This window comes from Labeo rohita, chromosome 16 (genome assembly GCF_022985175.1).
Source record: "Labeo rohita strain BAU-BD-2019 chromosome 16, IGBB_LRoh.1.0, whole genome shotgun sequence".
NCBI classification, from domain to species: Eukaryota; Metazoa; Chordata; class Actinopteri; order Cypriniformes; family Cyprinidae; genus Labeo; species Labeo rohita.
In genome coordinates this window covers 29,513,936-29,538,444 of record NC_066884.1, presented here as the reverse complement: position 1 = coordinate 29,538,444, position 24,509 = coordinate 29,513,936, and the positions used below count along the sequence as shown (strand labels likewise).

General features: G+C 38.7%; 1 protein-coding gene across 7 annotated transcripts in view; it reads left to right on the top strand.

The window, feature by feature from the left end:
• Window positions 1-24,509, top strand: part of grb10b (growth factor receptor-bound protein 10b) — an 88,354-nt gene that overhangs the window by 39,234 nt on the left and 24,611 nt on the right. For 6 of the 7 annotated variants that reach the window (XM_051130324.1, XM_051130327.1, XM_051130325.1 and 3 more), the window contains exons 4-5: window positions 3,914-4,121; window positions 5,960-6,101. In XM_051130324.1, the coding sequence (XP_050986281.1) occupies window positions 3,914-4,121; window positions 5,960-6,101 (350 nt within the window). The remainder of the gene's footprint in view (window positions 1-3,913; window positions 4,122-5,959; window positions 6,102-24,509) is intronic. The other variant, XM_051130326.1, reaches the window with a different exon arrangement.

Below are 24,509 nucleotides of genomic sequence, written 5' to 3'. Positions count from 1 at the left end.
TAGGTTAAAAATCACATTTACACACATGGAAATTATGTAAAAAAATATTTGTGATATTTCAGCTGTCTATAGGTCGCTATGTGTATACAGTAACAGTTCAGTCATAGAAAATAAAATGCATGTGCGTGTTTGTGTACTGGTATTACCTACGTTATTGCCCACGAGTGTAGTAATACCAGTAAATTCTAATCTTATGTGAACATTTTTTTAGGTCCCCATGAGGAAACAAGCTTATAATTCATACAGAATGATTGAAAATGTGAAAATGCAGAAAGTTTTGAGTAATAGGTTTAGGGGTAGGGTTATAGAATATACAGGTATGTATATTGTTATTTTTACTGTTATGTTTACATTTGTACTGTTTGCCATATCTTTTCTAGTGTTAAACATTTGTTCCTATTTTGTTTAACTTAATATGAATTAAATAATGAAATAAATAAATCAGAATTTTAAAAAAAGTACAACTGTAATTTTATAATTTATTATATTTGCAATAAATGGTTAGCCAGCTTTAGAGTATTAAGAATGGGTGTCTCAACTGTACCATGGTACTGTTTCAAGTGTACACCATATGGGAACAGTTGAGGGAAAACTGCAACTTATGTTTCTGATCTGATTATGGAAAATATAAACTGCTTTTGGCTATTATCAATTCATAATATTTTAGTACATAAGCAAAAGAAATATCATGTAAAAAATAACTTCATTTTTAGCAGAAAGTGTCTCTACTGTACTCAGTTTACCCTACTGCCATGTTTAAAGGGTTAGTTGTCATCATTTATGGAAATGTCATTCCAAACCAAATAAAGATACATAGAGCACATCAAATAACAGCAGCTCAAACCTGCTTGATTGATGCCCAGGAGCCAGTGAGATTTGTTCTTATACATGAGGCAAACACAGTTGAGCTTTTTTTGTTATGTTTGACGTATTCTACATATGTATGCTAATTAGTATCTGCTCAGAAAACTTGGATTAATCCACTTTAGTAATACGGGTGACTTTTACAATGTCTTTATGACATTTTTTGAGGCTTAAATATCAGATGAAGGCAATTTTACTTTTCCTGGTCTTAACTAAAAATTGTTTCTCAATTCATTGAAATCGACTAGTTCATGAGTCTGATCCCAACCAGCCATGCACCGGCTCCAGTGCTACAACCACTCCAATGTAAAACAGCCAAAAAAGTTTGCAGAATTTAAATTACGTCAGTCTGGAATTCAAACAGCTCTCTTTGACTATAATCAGATTCTGGCACCGCAGTCTCTACTTTCACAAATACGGTTAGCATTAGTTTAATCAGCTGATTTCCCACCCAGTAATAAAACAGTACATTTGATGCAGTGTTCCCATTGCTGCTGAGTCAGTTCGCATTGCGTTCCGCACTTGCTGAATGCTGAGTACTGAGTACAGCCGGCGGGGCTGAAGGAGCTGTTCTACTGAATCATTCATGTCAGGGATGAGTCCCAGACCCTCCTGATGGGCCTCTACCTGAGCAACACACCAGATTAAAATTTTAATATTTTACAGTATATAAGTTTCAGTTTCTCTTTTTTTCCTCTTTAGAACTGTTTACTTGCCTCATATCCTGAGGAAAAGTTGAAGCATGGGTTCCTGTATTTGCTTTCTCTCTGGATATTTCTTTGGCTCATCCCTAAAAGACAAATTCCTCTTTTCTTAGACCAAAACAGTTATTTTTTAAAGAATACCCTGCTCATTCTTTTCAATATAATGAAAGTGATGAGGCTGTCAGTACATATGACTCACTATATTCAAAGTCTTCTGGTTCACTCTGGCTCACCCGTGATACATTCATGTGAGTATGTGAGAGAAGTAACAACATCTGATTCATGGAGAAATCATTCTTTTGAGCATATTACCAACATTCAGCATTGAAATAATGTCAGTTAAAAAATGCTGAAACAGAGTTTGAAAAATGACAACAAAATACTTTTTAAGATGTACAAAAATGAAGATGTTGAAACATTCCCAAATTGTTTTGTAAATTTGAAAGAATATTCAACAGTGACTCAACCTTCATCCATGATGTTGATTCACCCATGAATAAATGTTGAAATGCCCGCTGGGTTTCAATCAATTGAGTGATTTAGTTCATGTAAAAGGTTGAATCATATTCTAACGAATCAAACTGGAATATACTGGTACCATATACTGTAGGTTTGGAATGACATGAATGTGAGTAAATGATGACACATTTTTAATTTTTGAATGAACATTTTTTTAAAAACATAAAGCTAAAGAGTTGTTGTTGGGAGCTGAATTTGATATTGTAACACAGGGAAATCCATGCCTGTAATAGTCATCGGTGTTTTTCTTCCGGAGTGCCTGCATAAAACCCTGTCTGAGACAGTTATTTTCTGAAATATAGTCCTGCACTATTCACACTCATGCTGGTGGGTGGCTGAGAACAGACAGTGGATTTGCAAAGTCCCAAAAAAAAAAAAAAAAAAAAAAGTCTTTTCTGGTTAAAAAAAAGCCAAATACAGATTGAATTTGTCCTGTGTAAATTGTTTTAATTTTATCCACTTGTTTGTTTTAGCACCCTCTGCTGGATGTACAAAAATATGCTTCTTTAAATGTACAGTAGGTGTTTCCATTACAGCAGGCCAAGTGAATGTACTGTTAAAGCAATAATAATTTACACAAAAATGTGTGGATTATTATTTACTCATCCTCAAGTAATTCCAAACCTGTATGACAGGCTAAAATTCAAATAATGTGTGATTTTCAAACCAATAAACAGGTGCAGTTAAACAAAACAAAAATAAAAAAAATGTTTTATGGTTTTTGCATCAAGCTTTAAATGTGCAGTGTCCATTCATTGTAATTCCATGGAAATTAGTGACAAGAATATATGTGAACTTATCCTTTAAATTACTGAGGTTATGATCTTAGATTTAGAAGTACAGTTAGAATGACATAGATGTTTGCCAGAAATGTGGTTCAGAGTGCCGTTTTGTCATGCTGTTAATCGATGTTCAATTAAAATAACCTGTCAATCACCACTCTCTCTAGAGAGAGATAGACCTGCTTGTCGAGTTTCAAGGGACAGGGAACAGCGAGCACATAACAAACTTGTAGTATGAAAACAAAACTGCTGCTTTTTAAAATCAATTTGTGGATTTTGTTTTATATTTTTATTTTATTTATTTTTGTATCATTTCATTTTTACGCATAACCAAGAAATGTGTCCCTTTTACCCCATGGCGTGACTTCACTCTCAGCCTCTTCACTGTGCTAAAACCCAAGTGTGTGAATGTATCTTAGCTCTCCAGGATCTCTAAGTAGAGAAGGGGCTTACCTGTCTCTATTAATACATAGGGATCAGCTGATTATCTGATGGCTTTTCAGAAAAAGGTCTTTCAAAGGGCACAGGTACACATAGGGTACCAAGTAAAGCATAGAAAAAATATGCATATATCATATATAAAAAGGTGCATATATCAGTTCAAATATGACTAACAGTGTGAAACTATGCTACAATATATGAGCGTATTAAATTGCCCTCTAGTGGTGTAATCATGAAATGCATCTCTGAAAGTTAATAAATTGTTTATGTTAGTTCCAGTCCATGATACCTTTTGTTTACATAATACTATGTTACAAACATAACAAAATATTAAGTATAGTAATGGCTGTGACATGAAACACGACTTTTCCATATCACTGCATCACTCCTCAGCACCTGCAAAGGACAAATATTTATATTAATCACATGTAGGGAAGAAAGATAGCACATGATAGTTTCCCTTGATACAACATAATTTAGTGAACATTTCATATTTGTCTGATAAAAGGAAACAGTTAACTAACAGACTTGATATTTAGTATATATTTGATAGTATTTTGTACATATAATAGTGTTTTATCTACCTCTTTCTCTCTCTGGCAGAAGATGACGTGGATTTGGAGGCTCTGGTGAATGATATGAACTCATCCTTCGAGAGTCTGTACACGTCTTGCAGTGTGCAGACTGAATCCACTCCATTGCTGCACAATGGCCAGCCACATCGTCCCACCGCCTATCATTCTCTGCCTCAGCCCACCTCCCCACACCAGAGACTGCGCCGCTCTCAGCCCATGCACATCCTCGCTGTCAGGTATATATTTGGCCCCAAAAACAGTTTGGACCCTAAAGCCACACGTATGAATGTTATTGTATTATTTTAAAGAAACATAGCACACTTTCAAAGCAAGGCATTTAACATTAACGTTTTCCTTGCTAAAAGTTTTTCCTTACTAAAACGTTTTTCCTTACTAAAATCCAGAGTACTAAATCTCTGGATCAAACACAGGAGAAGAAGAAGCAGAAACAAGTGATTGTGCATGTACGCAGATGCATATGTAAAAATAACATAATCATCAAACATTAAACAGAATACAAATCAAAACTGCCTAACGCTACTGAATAAAATGTTGACCCAGGAAGAGGTTATAGGATTGTGCAAGCTTTGGGGGTGTTGATGGAAGCAATCTACTATATCTATGTTGTTTTGATCATTGTTCTGAATGTGAAAGACAAAGCAGGCTCAATGGAAATACGTGCTTGTTGAAACGTTTCTGCAGCAGCAATATTACGTACATTAGTGCATGTTTCACAACAGTGGAGTGTTGCTAAAAGGTTAATGCTCTATTGTGTTGGAAAATAACCCCAACACCAAATCCAACCCTAAACCTACCCGATAGTGTTAACACATGCAAAAGCAATATAAAAACTTGTTTGCTGATGCAACTGTGGTTATACACGTCTTTGAACTGTTATATATGTTCTTTTGAAATATATGTTTTGTTATTCATACAACAAAATATTCTGGTGGCCATGAAAATTTTGTGAAAATGATGAAAATGAAAATGCCAGCGGCAGCAAAAAAACAAAAACAAAAACAAAACAAAGAATTAAGAAGTTAATCGGTCTGAAATTATTAAAACATTTCAAAATAAAGACAAAATGTATTTGACAATTTATGGTTGTTCATCATTAAGGGAACATGGTCCTTGTGACTTCATTAAAAAATCACTTTTGTTGCTGAAAAGTTAGTTTTTTGTAGGTGTTAGTTTGCATACATGCAAATGATACTTGCTTTGATATTGTGTTATTAAATAGCAAAATTCATGCTTTTTTTTTCGTGTAAAAAATTGTGTTACCTGGTTGCCTTAAAATTTTAAGTTTAGTCAACATATCAGTTAGTTGTCACCTAGTACTAAACTTATTTGAGTTGACCAAACTTAAAATATTCTACATATTCTACATAAACTTAATAACTACCATACTAACTACTGATAAGCAGCAAATGAATAGTTTATTGAGGCAAAAGTCATAGTTAATGGTTTGTTAATAGCAAAAATTGTGCATTGACCTTAAAATGAAGTGACCAAGCACATCATAAACACACAACAATAACGAAATAATGAAAGCAGTGCAAATTACATTAAAACTAATACACAAAAAAAGATTTTTCCCAAAACAACACTTTTCAGCTTGGCTTTCTTTGTCTCCATCAAGAATGGTGCTCCTTTTATTTCATTGCTCTGTTGTACTGAAACCACTGAGAATAAATGGTTTCCATTTGGTGAGCGTGTTTTTCCCTCTCAGCTGTGGATCAGAGCAGGAAGTTGAGCATAACGAGCTTGTGAACGAGGGTTCACTCAAGCAAAGGTTCATTGAGAGGTTACCGTTCAGACTTTTCCATATCACACACTCCCTTATGTTCTCAAATCCATGTCATGAATGTCTGTGTTTCAGTTTTTCTCTGAAGTCCCCACTTCAAAAGGACTCCCCAACTACTGACTTCAAAAAATGGCCTAAATGCTAATGTTGCCCAAAGCCTTGCCCAAACCGAGAGTAATACCCTCAGTGAAAGCTTGCAAGACAAGGTTCTTTGTGCATTTCATGTCTGTAATGTAACCCTAATTCTGAGATTTTATTTTATTTTGCCAGAAGACTTCAGGAAGAGGAGCAACAGTACCGAACGTCCTCTCTACCTGCCATCCCCAACCCTTTTCCTGAGCTCTGCAGCCCTGCGAGTTCCCCTACTCTCAGCTCTGGCTCCTTACCTCAGTGTCAGCCCTCAGGCAAATATGTAAGAGACCCTTTATTCTCATTCCTCTCTCTTATATTGGAAATGGAAATTCTGACATTGTTTACTCATCCACCCATGTCATTCTGACCCAACATAATTTTCACTCTTCCATGGAACACAAAAAGATTAATTCTGAAGAAGTTTTGTGCAAAAACTCATTTTCAGGAATCATTTGTACATAGTGACCACTGTCATGCTCCAAAACCACAAAACAGCATAAAAGTAGTTCAAAAGAACTTCTGATCCATATCATAGTTTAATGTGAGGAACACACTGAAATGTAATACATTTTTTGCTTAAAATCTGTTGTCAGTGGCCATAGTTTGGTGCATCAGTGTGCTTATATGTTTTTTAAATGCAAGTTTGAATTATATTTTAGAGAGGGAAAACAGCTTAAATTTTAGTCTGTTCATCTCACAAAGTCATCATATGATCTCAGATTTTTTTTTTTTTAATTAATTTATTTTTTTTTGTGGTTTTTGTGGAATTTAACAACTGGTGTCAGTACTGTATAGACTGTCATTTATGAAAAAAAGTTGCAGAAAGTTTCTTAAAAAATGTCATTACTTCTGTGTTCCATGGAAAAATTAACAGCACAATGGTTTGAAGCAACATTAAGGTTGAGAAAATAGTGACAGATTATTTAGGGTTATTTTAAAAGGCCTCTCAACGATTTGTATTAGATTTGTAGATGTTACTGTTAGGACAACATGGGTGTTGTTTTAGTTACAGCATGCTGAAATGCATTTCAGTGTGGTGTATTGCTTTAACGTGTGTCCAGACACTCGTTTCTCAAGAAATGTGTCACTTCCTGTACAGTGTGACTCACATACTCTTACAGTAAGAGTTACAGCTCACTTACAGTAGTAATAAAAAGTTATGTTCACTTGTATATCCCCTAAAACATAATCATAACTTCATCCAGAACGTAATAAGATCCTTTTGGGAATTTTTAGTGAACTTTTTGTTGTTAACGGGATGGAACAGATGGAAAGTCGCAAGAAAATACTGTGAAAAGAGAAGAGGTGTGACTGGGAAATGATGGAAGACAGATCTGAACTCAGATTGCCCACATACAAGGACCACCGTGTAACTTATCTAAGCATTTGCCATATGCAACACGATGCTAGACCATAAGTTTGTCATTTTTAAGATAGTCGTATATGTGCATGTGTGTCTGTGATGATACTCACACTTGTATGTGTTTGTATACATTTCACGTACATTGTTTGGATCTCTTTGTGAGAGCATCTGTTGTGTGCGTGTGTGTACTGTATATATAGTTATCTCTGGACCCCTGGCTGTCATGTGTGAGCTGACTGAGGCCCTGATATATTCCTGGAAAGCCTTGTCATTGCTCCAGGCTAACCACCTCCATATGGGGCCACGGTCTGTTACCGTAACACAGTCCCCATGTTACCGTAAAAATCGCTACAGACATTAATCAATTACTCTAATCCCTCTCTCTTTACTTTTATTGTCTTGTGGATGGAACCCAGTAGGGGTCTAAGTGTTAGAGAAGACTTTTGGTCTGTCCAAAAGAGAAAACAACCTGGAAGAATGCCTGGAAGTCATTTAAAACAGCTGACAAATCTTCAGTGACTGATGATGCCCATAAATGTAATCAAGATATCAAGCTCATTGCCTGTTGTTTGTATGTGAAGTGAATGTGAATAGCAGACGTTATTTTGGAATATTTCTTGCAGGGCCTTCAAACATATGACCCGACATTGTGTTTACAAAGGATGTGAGCACCACGTCTCAACACGTCAGATTAAATCACCTCCATTCTGATTAACCAGGGTGTGCCATTAGAAGTGCTGATTGAGGCGTATTGTTATGTAGTGTTTATATTTTTGACATGACTTTTTTTTTGTTTTCTTCCATGGAAAATGAAAGTAGAAAATTCTGAAGAATATTATAGTGACCATAGTCTTGCTATAGCCTGGAGCTATTTGCTCCAAAACCCACAAAAAGACCATAAAGATACTTTAAAAAGATCCCATGAATTAAAAAATATAAAATAAAATATCTGTGAAAAATTTTCATAGCTCCACCTATAGCCGGTAGCCTTGTGTACAGTAATGTGCAGCTTGGTACTTCCAGCATATCTTGACGCAATGTCTGTAACTTCCAGTGTAGACATGATGAAAGGCAGTAAAACTGGATTGAGAAAGAATGAAAGATTTTTAAGTTAGTTCACGGCATTTGTTATTGTTTATTAGTAAAGCCATGTCTCGCCACATGTGTGGAATTTGGCATATTTGTTTCTTTTTCACTATGTATATATGATGTTAGTGTAATTTTTTATTTTTTTTTCATTCATTCACTCACTCACTCACAATAAATCACTTCACAAAAATGTGGACATTCACCTCATTTTGTTTTAATTTGAACATTATTATACTGAAGTACTAATATACATTTGTATGCAAAGAATTCCATAATTTCAGTGCTGCAAAAGTAAAGGCCCAAAAGAACTTAACTTAAAGTGATGAACGAAGTCATTACAATATACCCAAAAAATATTATGCATTGGGTTTTGAAGATGCGTAAAATAAAAATAGTAGAAGACCCATCACTGACCCCCGTGGAACACTATGAGTAACTGTGATGGGCTTTTAATTTTAACTTTAGTGCGTTATTTGATTTCACATTTAACTTAAGTGTGAAGTCTCTTTTTGTCTGCTGACACAAAAGAAGAAGACTTTAAAGAATGTGTGTAACTAAACCATTGATGATTCCCATTCCATACTCTGGAAGTCAAGGGGGACCATCAACTGTTTGGATACCCATATACTTTAAAATAACTTATTTTATGTTTAACAGAAGAGATAAACTCATACATATTTGGAACAACTTGGGGGTAAGTAAATGATGACACAATTGTCATTTTTTGGATAAACTATCCCTATAAGTATATGTAATTTCACAGTTACTTCTTTTGTCTTTGAAATAAGACGTCCTGCTGAATATACTGACTATAAACTAAAAAATACTTTAATGCCATTTTTCTTAAAACTTGCATGCCATTTATTTAAATGTTGAAAAAAAATATATATATATAAAAAATAATAATAATAATTACAAAATATTAACTGTAAATGTGAAATCAAATATCACACTAGAGTTAAAAATGAAAACAGGTCCTTTAGATACATTTGTCAGCACTTCAAAATCAGTGTATGTCTTTAAGTCAGAGCAAAAGATTGCTAAAACAATTATTAAAAATGTATGTCAAAGTAAAACTTATAATTTGACATTATTACAAATTGCACTTTATAAGCGTGTACTTAAGTGTTTTGAGACACTTAAAGTGCACTTATATGTGGCCTTTTATTTCATTTAATTATTTGCACATTATTTTTTTTAAATATACCTTTTTAAGTGATTTGAAGTATGCTAAAACTACACATTTAATGCAATCAAGCATACTTCTTTTTCACTCAGTTGTGGTTTCTTTCTTTAAAATGAATGCCAGATTGAAACTATTAATTGCTATTTATGCTGTTACATTCCTGCTATCATAGTCAAGTTTGGCATGTGTTTTCAAATACACTTTGGGACCACTGTAAGTGTCTGCAGAGTGTTGTATAGAGGCAATATATTGCATTCCGAAAATCATGTGTGTTATGAAGTGGGTTTCTGGACTCTTTTACATCTTACCTTCCCACAGCTGCCTCTGGTTTGCACCCCCTGGATAGTTTTTCTCAAATGCACGCTCAAAGAAGTGCAGATGTCTGACGGCCTGCTTGCCTGGTAAGAAACAAGACGTTTTGTGTTTACAGAATTTTCCGAGCTGCGGGCGCTTTCTGACAGGCCCCCATTGCTTTCCCAGATCCCACGCGGAAGGCACGCGAACCAGAGCACTTCCACAAGCCAGCAGGCCCTTTGAAAGCACAGCATGGCTCTGCAAATTCAGAAATCATACAAATTTCATGTGTCTCCTACCTGACTTTATTTGTAAGGGTTTATTCCATTCTAGAATCTTCCACCCTTATCAGAAATACAACAACAGCACAGCGTGAGGGGGAAAGAAAGAGATAGCGAGAGAGCAATACGTAGGCTTTAATCCATTTAAAGCACTCACTGACATCAGGTTCTGGCACCCAACGAGAAGGCCTGGAACTGAAATAAGGGGATGAGCAATATGCTTAATAGTATCTTACCTCACTTTAATGTGTTGATGCATTTTTACTCTAGGGTGAGGTAAGCGGCTGGAAATAACCCAGAACTGGGAAGGGCTCGCAGGCTCATCAAGCCCACACAATACGGCACAACTTGAGATAGGATGAGGAGAAGTGCTTACTGTGTTGGGTTTGCTGCAGACGTTGAGGTGTGGTATGGGCAGAGGTTGCCAATTGGTCTGAGGTCATTGTGTCTGTTTCTGTCATAGCAGGAGGTGATATTTAAGCAATATCACATCAGCAGAGTGTCGTTATTCCACATATCAGAACAGGTACAGCTGTGCTGATATTCAGACTGACAGAATGATTGGCAGTGTGATATTGCACTGATATTTTATCAGTACAGCATCACAGCTGCAATCATGCTGTTGACTCATGCGAGACCTTTACAATAGTTGCTCATGAATGAGAAGTTAGTGTGTCCGAGATATTGTCTTTAAATAACCACATTTGCGTAAAGAACAGAACACGGTTGGATGTTATCTGTACTGTTAACCTGTCAGAACCTGTGTAAATGACATCAACTGATCTTTCATATTCCTATACACGAGTCTGTCCATTTAAACTGCCCTCGCCATGTGTAGGGTCCATATCAGCTGGATCACAGTTTCAGTTTCTAAGTATGTTCTTGTTTGTTACACTGCTTTCTTTTTGTCATTGTGTTTCATTTAGTTTGTTGTATTCCCGGTGTATATATTATCGGACTGATGCATACTTTCTTTGTCTATGTTAATCTTGTTTCTACAAATAATGCTGCATTTAGACACATACACAATTATTTCTAGTTACTTTGTCTGTTTTTTCTCCACCAATGAACAAAGTAACCAACAAAGCTATGGCGTAACAGTTGCACATCTCCAAGCAAGTAGTGGTGTTTTGTATCCGAGTAAAACAACATTTTTGACTGAATCAGTTCAGTGAATGATTCAGTGATTCACTCACAAAGACAGACACTTTTTTCTTCCTGAATGAATCAGCATTTTGAAAAAATTGGTTAAATATTCCCAACCTGTCGCTCTTTCTTCTGTGGAACACAAAAGAGGTATTTAAAAAACAGCTTTCAAAATGTATTTAGTTTTTTGTATTATACATGAAAAAGAAAGTCCTACAGGTTTGGCATGAAATGAGGTAAAGAGAGAATTTTTATTTTTTTTTTATCAGTGGTTGACAGTACCAGTTTATAATTCATCTGTTGTACCTCACACAGCCAATCAGAAATGCTACATTGCTACTGTATTTATTTGTGTTGGCAAGGTTTAAAATCCTTTTTTAGAGCATTGATTTCATGTTCCATTAGTAGGCAATACTCTGATGTTGTCATGCAAGAGCATTTACACTACACATGCAATGTAGCCATTTGCATTCCTGACAAAGTGTGGTTTTAGTGATGTGATCATAATTTTTCCAAGATGCAATGCATTCCAAGACCCTCTTTTCATTGTAGCTTTTCCAGGGGTTGTGTGTCTTACTCAATGACACAATGGTGATAACAGAAACCTTGCAGGGCTTGAATCTACATAGTTTTGACAACTTAAAGGTTTAGCCACTATGCTTTTGGTTATACCACCATGCAAACTATGTTATGTGTGTACATGTTATCACACCATTCACCCAAACATGTTGCCCTGTGATGCCAAGACAGTACGGACCGCTATTCCAGGGAAGCCTGCAGTGTAATCCATTTCCTGATCCTCCTGATCCTTTGTGCACTGAACTCACAACTGGTTCATCTCATTGTCTTAGAGGGGTAAATAAAACTTCTGGTACTCTGAGGAACTCTAGGCCTCTGTTTGTTCAGAGCAGAGTTCCATGTGTTTCATATTGGGAGAGATGTAAGGACTGGTGCAAGAAATATACCTGCTGTTTCAAAGACATATTACTATAGTATATAAAAAAAGAAGCTATGCTACGTTGTGACTACCATATTATTTATGTTGTATTCAATGTATGTCAAAGAATACCATGTAATACTATGGTATTACATTCTTTGTTGTCTACCTATACCAAAGTACTGTGATATACCGTAAATCATGGTACATGGTACTGACTACAGTATACATATACCATGGTATTTATACATTGTGTTCCAGTGTACTTCAAAGAATACTGTGTAGCCTAAAACATGGTATTACCATACTGTCATTTCCGATTTCATACTTTTCTTTACAAAATAATACTGTGGCAGTACCATGGTACATTGACCTTACTCGATACTAATACTATTGTACTTTGAAATATAACATGATACTAAAATTTGTGTACCATGATATTATATTTATATGGTACACCCTACTCTAAAAAACACTGGGTTGTTTTTTAATCCAACCGCTGGGACATGCCTGTTGGGTCATTATGTTGGGTTATTTTTCCAGTGTTGGGTAGTTTGTGTAGTTTTTGTGTAACCCAGCTGTTGGGTTAGTGGCTGGGTCCATCTCACTCATCGCTGAAACTATACACCCCTCCCCTCCCTCCGATGAAACAACCCAGCGCTGGGTTTGTCCAAATTTAACCCAATGCTGGGTTTGTCCAAATTTGACCCAGCGCTGGGTTACCAAAATAACCCAAATTGGGTTGTTTTAACTCAGCGTTTTTTTGTAGTACTGTAGTGTAGTACTTCCAAGAATACCATAATACATGTCCAAATGCAGTACAATGGAACTTGTTTGTAAATTATAGTTATAGGTAACACTTTATTTTGATAGCCCGCTGTAAGTAAACCAGTCATTAGAGTATTAGCAGACTGTCTGCTCAATATCTGCTGAAAATTTAGTTTCATGCTCCCCCAACAGGGGGGAGTAACTTTGCATGGACATGTTGATTTATTCTACTAACCCTAACCTTAACCTAACCAAATCTTAACAAAATACTCTAATGTGAGTAAGCTGACATGTGGTTGCAAAGTTACTTACAGTTAGCGGACTATCAAAATTAAGTGGTTATAACATGGTTATATATGATTTGATACTTTTGAAAATGCAGGGTTACTATGTGACTCATAAAAAATGAGCTCAGATCTGAACTGTGTGTAGGATCCTGAAAGGTTATTTTGAGAAATGTGTGTCAGGTGTTCCTATTATATTGCAGCTAAATTACATAGCTAGGAAGAGCTGTAACACCTAAGTGTATTACAGATAGCTTTTCACCCTCCCGGTCACCCGTGTGATGATGCAGTACGTGCTGGTTTAAGCCGGCGGTGTGTGTGTGTACGTGTCACATCACACATCCAGGTGAGCTCCTGGGCATAAAATCCGCAGAGTGGATTTGGTTCTCTCTGCTGGGCTGATACCAGTCACAACAGAGCTGTTGACAGATGCTGGCTTGGACACTGGCCAGGCTGTGGTTTAGTCTAAGGCTTCTCCAGAGTCAAAGAGCCAATTTTATCCTTTAGCCCACTGAGCAAGTCGCAACCTGCCTGGATTACTGGCTGCTAAGTACAGTTGTGACCGAGAACAGTGATTTAAGCAGTTCCTTCAGAAGGGACACAAATTAAAACAAGCCGTAGAGTAAACGCTGCCAATATACTAATGCCATCTTACTGAGGTGCACTCCCATAAACCCTTGTCCTAAAGGTATCTTGACCCCAGTGAGCCTGAAAACACCCCAACCTGATTCCCTGACCCAGAGACTAAAGCACATTCCTGAACATGACCTGCTGTCTCATTGTAACCTCTAAATATCACTGAACTCTACTAGAGAAATATAATTCCATATGTGTTTACGGGGTCACATTTAATAAATCAAGATCGCAAGGTCCTCACTGTAGAGATACAGCATTGTAGTTTTCAAACTAATATCTGCAAAGGACTTACTGTTTTCCTTATTGTTTAAATCCTTCCCGTTCACCAGGGTTAGTGATTGTGCCCTGAACTGCTTTGTCAGCATTTTGAAGACTTATAGCTGAGGAGCTCCGAGTTGTCAGCATAGAGCAGCTGGATTCATGTAGGTCACGCATACGGCACGTAGCCGTCAGGCATTAGGCTCTCATCTGGAGTGCAGGAATGCATGGCTTTCAGAGGAACAAAAAAAAAAAAAAAAAAAAAAAAAAAAACTAGGACAGAGAAAAAGAGACAGAAGGAAAGCCAAAAATGTGCTATGTGCTTCTTTGTCAGCAAACATTTTGAATAGAAAAATTCAAACAAGTAACTTAATTTTGTACACCAGTTATGTCCAGAAAAAAATTTGCAAAAGGGAGGTGGAGAAGAAAATTGCATGCACTCTACATTCTAGATCGTATGCAGTGTTCAGAGTTTTCAAATTTACTTTTTGTCTAGATGTTTCATCAGATGAACAAATGTTGGCAAATAACAGTACTATCCATTGAACACACTGTACTTTTATCCCTCACAGCGCTACCCTGACTAAGGCCTATCACGTAGACTTAGTGTAGTAGAGTGGACAGTACCATACAGAATTCCTTGTTTTAAATGTGAAAGCACTTTCACCTTTGGCCTCATTCTTCTGCTGGCTCAGTTTGAGAACCTCATTCCAGCCGGTTCCTTACCCCATTCAAAACATGAGTACTCTGGTTAATGATGGCTTAGAGCTGGACCCTTCAAAAAGGTTCAGCTGTATCAAAGGCCAGAGGTTAACTGTTTAATCCTTGGAGGAAATTTTAAAAGAATTTATTAAAAAAGTAAGCTTATATCATATCCATCCGTTCACAGATATTTCAGTATTTTTTGGGACAAAGAAGTTTGTTGTATCTGTAGATGATTGAGACACTATGCCATTATTTTTTCCCATCAGCAAACATGGCATTTGACAAGTTGGAAAATGAAATATATGACCCTTTAAACCGATGTGATTGATGTGGTGCCTGAGCAAGACAAGCCAGTCTTTTGAAATGTTTTATAGCTTAGTCCCACATCACCATCTGTTCATGAAAGAACAACCAAATAATCCCATCGCCTGGGCTTTTGACCATTGCTCATTCTTAATTCATAACATTTGTTTAAGGAATAGTTTGTTTAAAAATGGAAATTCTGTCATCAGTTACTCACTTTCATGTCATTCCAAACTTATAATGGCTTTCGTTCTTCTCTGAAATACCAAGAAAGATATTTTGAAAAATGTTTCAGCTGTTTTGGTCCATATTATCAAAGTCAATGATCACTTTAAATGAACAGTTTGAAATGTAGGTATAAAGAGACTGAAAGTTAGTACAGTACAGTACAGTACAATTGGGGATGGAACACTGTGATCCAGCTTGCGTTTCCAACGCCAACATTACCCTTACTTGATAAGCGTGGTGTATGTTGGAAGACAGCGATCAATCAGCGCGACAATAGCCAGTTCTCAATACTGACATAAAGCACAGCTCTGCCTCTTTTTGTTAAATGTCAGTTTCAACAAGCAATATCACATGAGTAGACATTAGGGGTTTAAGAAAATATCGATACACGTGAGTATCACAATATTTTGTTTGGCGATACTGTATCGATTCTCAAAACCCGAATATCGATATTTAAAAAAAAAAAAAAAAAAAATCATGCGAGATTCATGGCAGATGCTTAGTTTTGAGTTTTTATCCCGACCACTAGGTGGCAGTCTTCTTATCTCTGAACTTAAACAGTGCCAGGAAATATTAGCATGAAGGCACATTATTCATTATTAGCATGAATGTTATCGTTAATATAATTCGCTGCTAGTAATGGAGGATGAAAAAATAGTTCCTGCTCTCACCTTGGTGAATAAAGTTGAAGCGTGGCATCATTTCGGCTTTTGTGGTAACGTCCACCCCAGGACCACGGCACGGGCGCCGCCCCGGCTGCACAGGCCACAGGGTGCTTCTGTTGTGAGGAGGGGTGGTGGCCGCATGGCGTTTCCGCTGCTTGCCGCGTCCCGTGTGAAAAGAGTATTTCTCTTGCTTTCTCTTATGGCGATTCCACGCGGAACATAAATACAAACTGAAATCTTGTGAAATCCAAAACTTGTGAAATTCTCAGAACAAAAAGGTTCTAAGAATATTCAATACATGTATTTATTTTATTGTTTTATAAAAGTTTATAAAAACTTACATTTTATACATTTAATAACTAAAGAATCCTGCAGGTATTTTATTTCCCCCCTTTACTCGTAGTGCACAAAAAGTAATTTAATAAGAATGCTACAGGGACTGATCTTTTGAACTTTTTGAACTGAACTTTTTGCTAAGGTTTGCATATGGTGGTGTGTTCTTAATTACAGCTTTCCTTAAAGTATACCCTATTCTTAAAATAAGAAATATCCCTATATATCACCTTGTTTACAGTATCGCAGTGTATCGCAACATATCATACCTTATGTACCCCTGTATCATGATATGTATTGTATCGCCAGATTCTTGGCAATACACAGCCCTAGTAGACGTGAGATATCGGCACTGCTGTGATTCAGCCGTACGGCCTCATGCCGATATACAGCCATATCTCACGTCTACTTATGTGATAACAGTTTGATGGCACGAGTGTGTAAATAAACAAAATAACAATAAGTGTCTTTAAAAACCCTCTTTTGTGCAGAGATTGACTGAGCAATAATAATTGCCATCGTCTGATACATCTGATCACAATAAATCAATCTCTGATAGCCTCATACTGTCCTTTCATCTGTTAAGTATTCCTGATGACAGCACTGATCTGTGCATTTGTTGGCTGCGTACAAGCTTGTTTTGACAGAAAAAATAACTCCTTGCTCAAAATTAAATCAAATTAAATTTCAAATTAAATGTCTTTATTGCTGACTCGTAAAACAGTCTTGTAACCATCTAATAGCATAATAACATAATGTCTCAGGTTATGTATGTAACCCTGGTTCCCTGAGAAGGGAACGAGACACTGTCCGGTGACAGCCTATGACATCACTGCCAGCATGACTCGTCACTGCCGGCGTCATACCAGCGCAACCACATAGTATAAAAGGGCGCCGGTTGAACACATCATCCGCTGCTTCGTCTGAAGCTAATGTCCGAAACATGGCGACAAGACTAGAGGACGTAGTGTCTCGTTTCTTTCTCAGGGAACCAGGGTTACATATGTAACCTGAGACGTTCCCTTTCAAAGGAACCCGAACTGCGTCCTCTAGAGGTCACTATGGGGAACGGTTATACTCATCCTGCCATGCTGAAGGGAGTGCAAGCCAGACACCAAAGGTGAGCACTAAGTACCAGCTCCACCCAAGGAGAGGGAGCTGCCCTAATGACGTCCAGGCGGCTATCAGTGACTTAATCCCTTCGGCCAAAAGGCCTGAGCTCCATACCCAAGAACTTACCTGTAAGGGCAGGGCTGACAGAAGCCTGACCCTAGGGCTTAGCTCAGACTTGGAATCAGAAAAGAGATTCCTTTAAGAGATATACCCTGGTCCAGAGACGTACACACAGTAGTCTAGACCTCGGCTTGTCAACAGGGCATTTTCCTACTGCTCTGCGTGACCTCGCTCAAGGAGCTGGTTGGGCAGGTCGTCGGCACCCCGTTCAGAGGTATCGATAAGATACATAAGTCGAGTGTGGCCCAAGGCACTGGGGCCAAACATCTCATGAAAAGGTATGAAGCTAAACACGTAATCCCCACCATACAGGATTTTAGAAAGAACACAAGAAGCTAGTGTGCTTTCTTAATCTCGTGGATTTTAGAATGTGCCCGGCTAGCCTGGACACTCAAATACCATTCACAAAAAGAGGCTCTGGGAAGCAGAGAACACAAATCCCAAAATTAGGGAGGTTCTAAATTCTCAGGGAGCAGAATCATGTTTAAAGTGACCCTTCAATAAGAAAAAAAAAGTAAACTCTCTTAGGATAAGAGCTCCAGTTAGGAGTGGCATGCTCATAGAAGACTCTCAGTGAGGGGAGCATTGCCAAGGAGAGACATCGCAGGGGCAGAGAAAAATGCCTATAGACCTAGGCTGCTGTCTTATGGAGCTCCATGAGACCAAGGGCCTTAAAAGCCCAAATAGGTCAGTGCAGCCTCCACACAGTCAAAGTGGCGAAAGCAAAACACATTGGGTGGCAGCAAGCAGCCTATTTATTCGATGAGATTGTAACACAAGCTCATTCCTAATAACCAAGGTGAGCATTTAGCAGCCGCAGGGTAGATACCTCACCAACAATGGGGACGACCTGTTCATTCTGCCCAAGGACAGCCATGGAATGCACAGAAGCCATAGGGTAGGTACCTAACCTACCATAGAGAGGAGGACCTACCCATTGTGCCCAAAAACGTCTTTCTTCAATGATCCTGCGTTAGCGAGGGGAGCACAGCCCTGCTTATCCATTGTCAGAAGAGACATCAGGGCAGAGAAGAGGTCTAATGACCAGGGCTGCTGATCCTATGAAGCTCCAGAAAGCCAAGGCCATAACTACCCAAATAAAAAACACATCGGGCGGCAGCAAGCAGCCGACTTGTCCGATGAGGTTGTCATGGAGCATCAGCAGCTGTAGGGTAGGTACCTCACCTCCCTAGGAGAGAAGGAGGACCCACCCACTCTACCGAAGGATGGCGTGCTTCAAAAACCCTGTTTCCATGAGGTGAGCACTACCATTTCCTGAGATGAGCATCCAGAAGGTGGTATCAGAACGAGATCCGACATCGAGGGCGATTGAGTCGTTCTTATATAAATGAGTTCAAACAACTCATGTGAAATAATGTGCTCCAGTGCCTTCAGCCTGCGGCTGAGGCAAGCACCAAGGCCAGCCCTCCATGGAGGGGAGCCTTGCCAAGGCAACCAACAGTGGCTAGAAAGGAGCATCGCCGCACCCCGCCAAAGAGGGGCAATAGCTATTATCAACCCAAGTGATCCGTGCTTTCTTTCTCGAAAGAAAGCATGAGCCCTGTTCTAGCCAACCCTCAGGTGTGCAAGAACAAAAAGGGGGCCTAATCATGCCTGGAAGGCTGCTGCTTCTCAGAGCCAGCACTGAGAAGGGTTTCCGCAGAAACACCGTAATTGCATGAGGATTGGGTGAATAGCCTGGTAACAGGAAGCCCCTCAGGGCGAGTCATGGGTAGAGTGCGATGTGCCCAGCCAGGGATGTCCAGGGGCATCCTGTGAAGTAAACTTCAGAGAGCTTACCTAGAGGATGGACAAATGAGTTCTAGAAAAACTGTAAAAGTGAGTAGAAAGCATGTCATACTGGAAGTTACCTGAAAAGGAAGGACCAACAGGCCCTGGGGTTGCAGTAATGTAGCAGGGACGCAGCAAATAAGAAACTACCTTCTAGTACCTAAAGATTCAGCTGCAGAATAAGGCAAGCCTTCCAAATCCGATCCAGGATGGAGACATCAGCAGCAACCAGGGGTCCCGTCAGCATGGAGGTCCCACCCTCAGATGGATATACTAAGGAGGTCTCCTTTTTTGTTCTGTCCATAAACCTGAATATTGGCAGATAATTAACACTGCAATCACAACATGCAGCATATAAACACGCTCCACCCACATGCTAGATTCCCCCGGGAATCAGGTGAGAATGGAGCCGCCACCGTGAATGCGCTGTTAATGTCGCGAGAGGGGAATGTACTCATGCAAATTCGGATATTACAACTTGGGTAAACAGTAAAGACTCACCTCCATTCTTTGCAAACGCATTGCAATGAGCACATCCAGTTCCCTCGAGAACTGGATGCGCTGCTCTTAACCACTAGTTGCGCCGGCAGTGACGTCATAGGCTGTCGCTGGCCAGTACTGTGTAGTTTTTGTAGCAACCATAGCAACCTCTAGAGGATGCAGTTCAAAGTTCTCTCAAAAGGGAACTAAAATCACCATCACAAAAAATAAAAAATAAATAAATAAAAACACACAAACACACGCACAGTGTTTCCTAATACTAAATACTACTATTATTTATATAAAATTTTATTTATTGAATAATAATATTTAATAAACAACAATAGCCATTATAAAAGTTATGAGGCAATTCAGTCAAAAGTACATAGTCAGCGCTTTGATATTGAATTTACATAAACATGATGAAATCTTACCAAACCTATTTCCTCTGGAACAAATAATAGATTAATGAGACCAAAGACTGCCTGTTAGATTTACTTTAACTTTAAATCTGTTTACTTGAAGAGTTCAGATGCAAAACCAGCTAAAAGGCATCTCGGTCAGAAATTTGATAATGATACTGTGTGAATGCTCCTGACACATAGTATACGTCCATCAAATACTTTTACTTCAGACTCACTAAATTCCAGTCTCAGCCCAATCAGAAGTACCAGTACTTACATAGAAACCTATACAAAGTAGCCAGAAAGAAATAAAATAGCTCATTTTAAAGAAATACGTCAGATGGATTTAGAGGCATTTGCATCTGAACTCTGTGTCTGCGAACCTCTTTGATGCATTGTTGAGTAGTTTAAACATAAAGATTGCCAAGTGCTGATCACCCACTTATTTCCCCTCCATCACAGTATGACCTGTCATTGAGCTTGTTGATTTGCAAATCGGGCTTATATCAGGTTTAGAATTCTGTAGTGTGAACTTGACTTTACCTGTAGTTTTCAAATAATCCTGAGGGACTTGATTACTTGATTTCGCTTTCGGAATGGATCACGTTCAGAAATTAGGGGAGAGGATGGAGGGGGGCAGAGTCATTTGGAACTCATTTGGGGGAGCACGACCCACTTGGCACCGACCCTGTTTCAGAGAGAGCTTAATATTTATGCACGTTCTGAGGCGCTCTTTTGCGCGCTTCAGATAAACGCATACACAAATCTTATAATCAAGCTCGCGTCCTCTGGGTTTTCAATGTTCAAACTGGCAAGGCTTAAATGAGTTTAGTTTAAACACAGATATCAATTTGTACTGTTTTGTTTTACGTGTTATTCATAAGAAACCATATTACAAATGCTCTCTCATTGGCTGTAGGTCATCGCAGCACCTGACACCATGTGATGCTGAGTCGACCAATCGGCCCAGATATTTTGCATGCTAGATATTTATTTTGCATTGGCGAGGGGCCTGTGTGCCTCTTTGATATGTCATTGAGTAGTTCAAACATAAAGATTGCCAAGCGCTGATCACCCACTTATTTTCCTTCCATCACAGTATGACCGGTCATTGAGCTCACTGATATGCGAATCAGACTTAAATCAGGCTTAGAATCCTGTAGTGTGAACTTGATTTTACCTGTAGTTTTCAAATAATCCCGAGGGACTTGATTAGGTGCGTTTAATTAGGGTTGAAGCTAAACTGTGCAGGCTCACCAAGAACTGAGTTTGGCACCCCTGCCTTTGAGGCTCTGTACGAATAAAATAAATTGATCAGCGCACACATACTGTAACATCAAACCTAACTGGTTCTCGCCCTTCACATTTTGAAGAAGAAAGAAACCCATATAAGTTTGTATAGGCATGAGGGTAAGTATTGCATAAAGTTAAACGTGTGGCAACATTTTGGAACACAACCTACATAAATTGAAAAGAATCATTCAAATATTTGCATAAATCATGGTTCTTACCTAAATGATGACCAAATTCATTTTCGCAATTACACTTAGGGTTAATACTAAATTCACAGAAATTACACACTTAACATTTAAAGTCATAAATATATATAAAGTTGGAAAAGTTTTATTGGACAGTGTTAAGTGAATGTACTTTTTTTTTTTGGTGTAAACCCTGTCTTTGTCAAGGCCTATAAATACAGAGCGATCAATGCCAAAAGTCTGACCATGTTCAAGTTCAAATTGGCGAATGACGCTAAAGCTATTGTATAAGACTTTGTCAAGTGAATTTTCGTTTGAAGACATCCAAAGGACAACGGATATCCACTTTAAGCTCCTACATGTAACAAGCCATGTGACAGATGAAGGTTAAGCTAGTGGAAGTTGACCCAGCTTGCAGCATACATATCTAGATTTCATCACACATCAATCAGAATCTCTTTGTGTGAATCCTTTAACTGTGAAATGGATCTCTGCCATGTGAGTGAATGGCCTTTAGTTCCTCTGGTTATGGAGAGGAGGAGTTAGTGTCTGGGTGGCATGAATGGGATAAATTGGTACAGTGCTGCTTGCCCTGAAACGACTGTTAAATCAAAAGTAATGATGTCATTCTTTTTGTGTGTGGGGTTTTCGTCCCCAAACAGACAATGATCTGCTGTTGGGCTGAATGAGCGGCCCTGCGGCCCAAGGACACAATTAAACTCCCTGGTCCTATTGGGGAAATATTTGGCTCTTCTTTGGTTTTATCTCAGTTGGATACCTAAGGCTTAAGAGGCTGTCCATTCAGGACTGGATTGTTAGTGCCTACGTGTGTGGCTGAGAGTGAGATGAGGGGCCAAAGGATCGGACAGCAGGGATTCATCTACACTGATAGTGTCCGTGTGATCTATATATAGTCCCTCTGTTCTTCTGCTTGCTATCCCAGATGAAAAGAAAGCCGTTTGCCAAAGAAATATAAGATTTATATCTTTCCAAATGCTGCATTGCAATAAATTTCCTCAAATTACATTTCATACCTCTGTTTGTGTGTGTGTATGTGTGTGTGTGTTTCTAAAAAAACCTACTGAAACACATTTAAACTTGTTAAAGCTTTAAAAATGTTTGTAAGCCATTACATTAATAAATCATCACATTATGTGACTTAATAATGACATTATTATTACAATTTATGAAAGGTTTATTTATTATTTAACCTTATTTATTTTTCTTTCTTTCTGTCCTCTCCTCCTTTGTGTGGGGGTGTGTTGATGATGATCAGTTGTTTTTGTAGTTCATTGAAACCTCTGTGTGGTGAAGACTACAGTCAGAGCTACATAGCAAACTCAGCACTTTTTGGCCCACTAGAGACTACATTGTAACCAAAAGGCAGTGCTGGCTTATTTTAGCTCAAGGTTAATCATATGGTTGCAGTTACATTTTTGGAGTTGTGTCATCTGATAGGAGTGTCCAAGTCAAAAACACTGTCTTTGTCACAATAGATAGAGAACATTATTATAGTCTGTTTGACATTTGTCAGTACTACCCAAAAGCAATGACTGATAAATATGGTGACAATACAAACAAAAAGGTTTAATTATTGGTATAATGTGTTATTGAGACATTTTTATGGAAGCCTGTTTCTGCCACTAAATAAAAAATAAAAGGTAATTGCAACTTTTTATCTCACAATTCTGACTTTTTCTCGCAATTGTGAGTTTACATCATGGAATTCTGATTTTTTTTTCCCCCTCAGAATTGTAATATATATACTCCAAATTGCGAGTTATAAAGTCAGAATTGCGAGGTTACGTCTTGCAATTCTGGATATAAACTCGCAATTGCGAGATAAAAGCTTTCTTCTTTTCTCAGAATTTTTGCCAGGTTTTCACAACAAAACCCACCCAATTTCTACTCAAAACTAGCCCAATCTGTCAGGGAATAGGCTGGATTCAGTTGCGGGTTCAACAGTGAAGCAGACAGTCCGTGATCAATACCTGAACACACAAGGAGCAGCAGAACAAACTTGCAGCTAGGAGCACTGGAGCCTGAGCGAGACAAGACAAGACAAGACTTGTAACTATACTAACAAAGGAATAAACCATAACAGTCTGACAAGAGACAGAGAAACACAGGGAGCTATAAGGGAAGATGATAATGAGCTAAATGAGAACCCGGTGAGAGCCGAAGAGCTAACAAGCAAGAAAACAAGGGGGCGGAGAATAACCACGTGGACAACGAGCACATGGTGAGCTGTCAAAACAAAGACACATAACACAACACAGCACAAACACACAACAGCAAAGACACAGGTGATCAGACCCGAGACCCGACAGTACCCCTCCCCCAAGAGCGCCACCCGGCACCCCAGAAAGAAGGCTCACCTCGTCGCCAACGGAAGTCCTCGATCAATGAACGGTCCAAAATGTCCCGGGAAGCCACCCAGCATCTCTCCTCTGGACCATAGCCCTCCCAGTCCACGGGATACTGAAATCCTCTGCCACAGCGTCGCTCGTTGAGTAATCTCTTAACCGTATAGGTAGGAGAGCCATCCACAAGACGAGGGAGCTTGAGCCTGACAGCCACCAGATTAACCACCTTGGTGATGCAGTATGGCCCAATGAATCTGGGTGCCAGCTTACGAGAAGGCGCCCGGAGAGGCAGATCCTTGGTAGAAAGCCATACCCACTGACCACATACATAGGTCGGAGGAGAAGACCGGTGGCGATCGGCTGCTGCTTTGGTTCATCCTGAGGTTCGGGCCAGAACCCCCCTGACCTTCTCCCAGGTGCGGCAGCAACGCTGAACGAAAGACAGGGCAGATGGAACTGC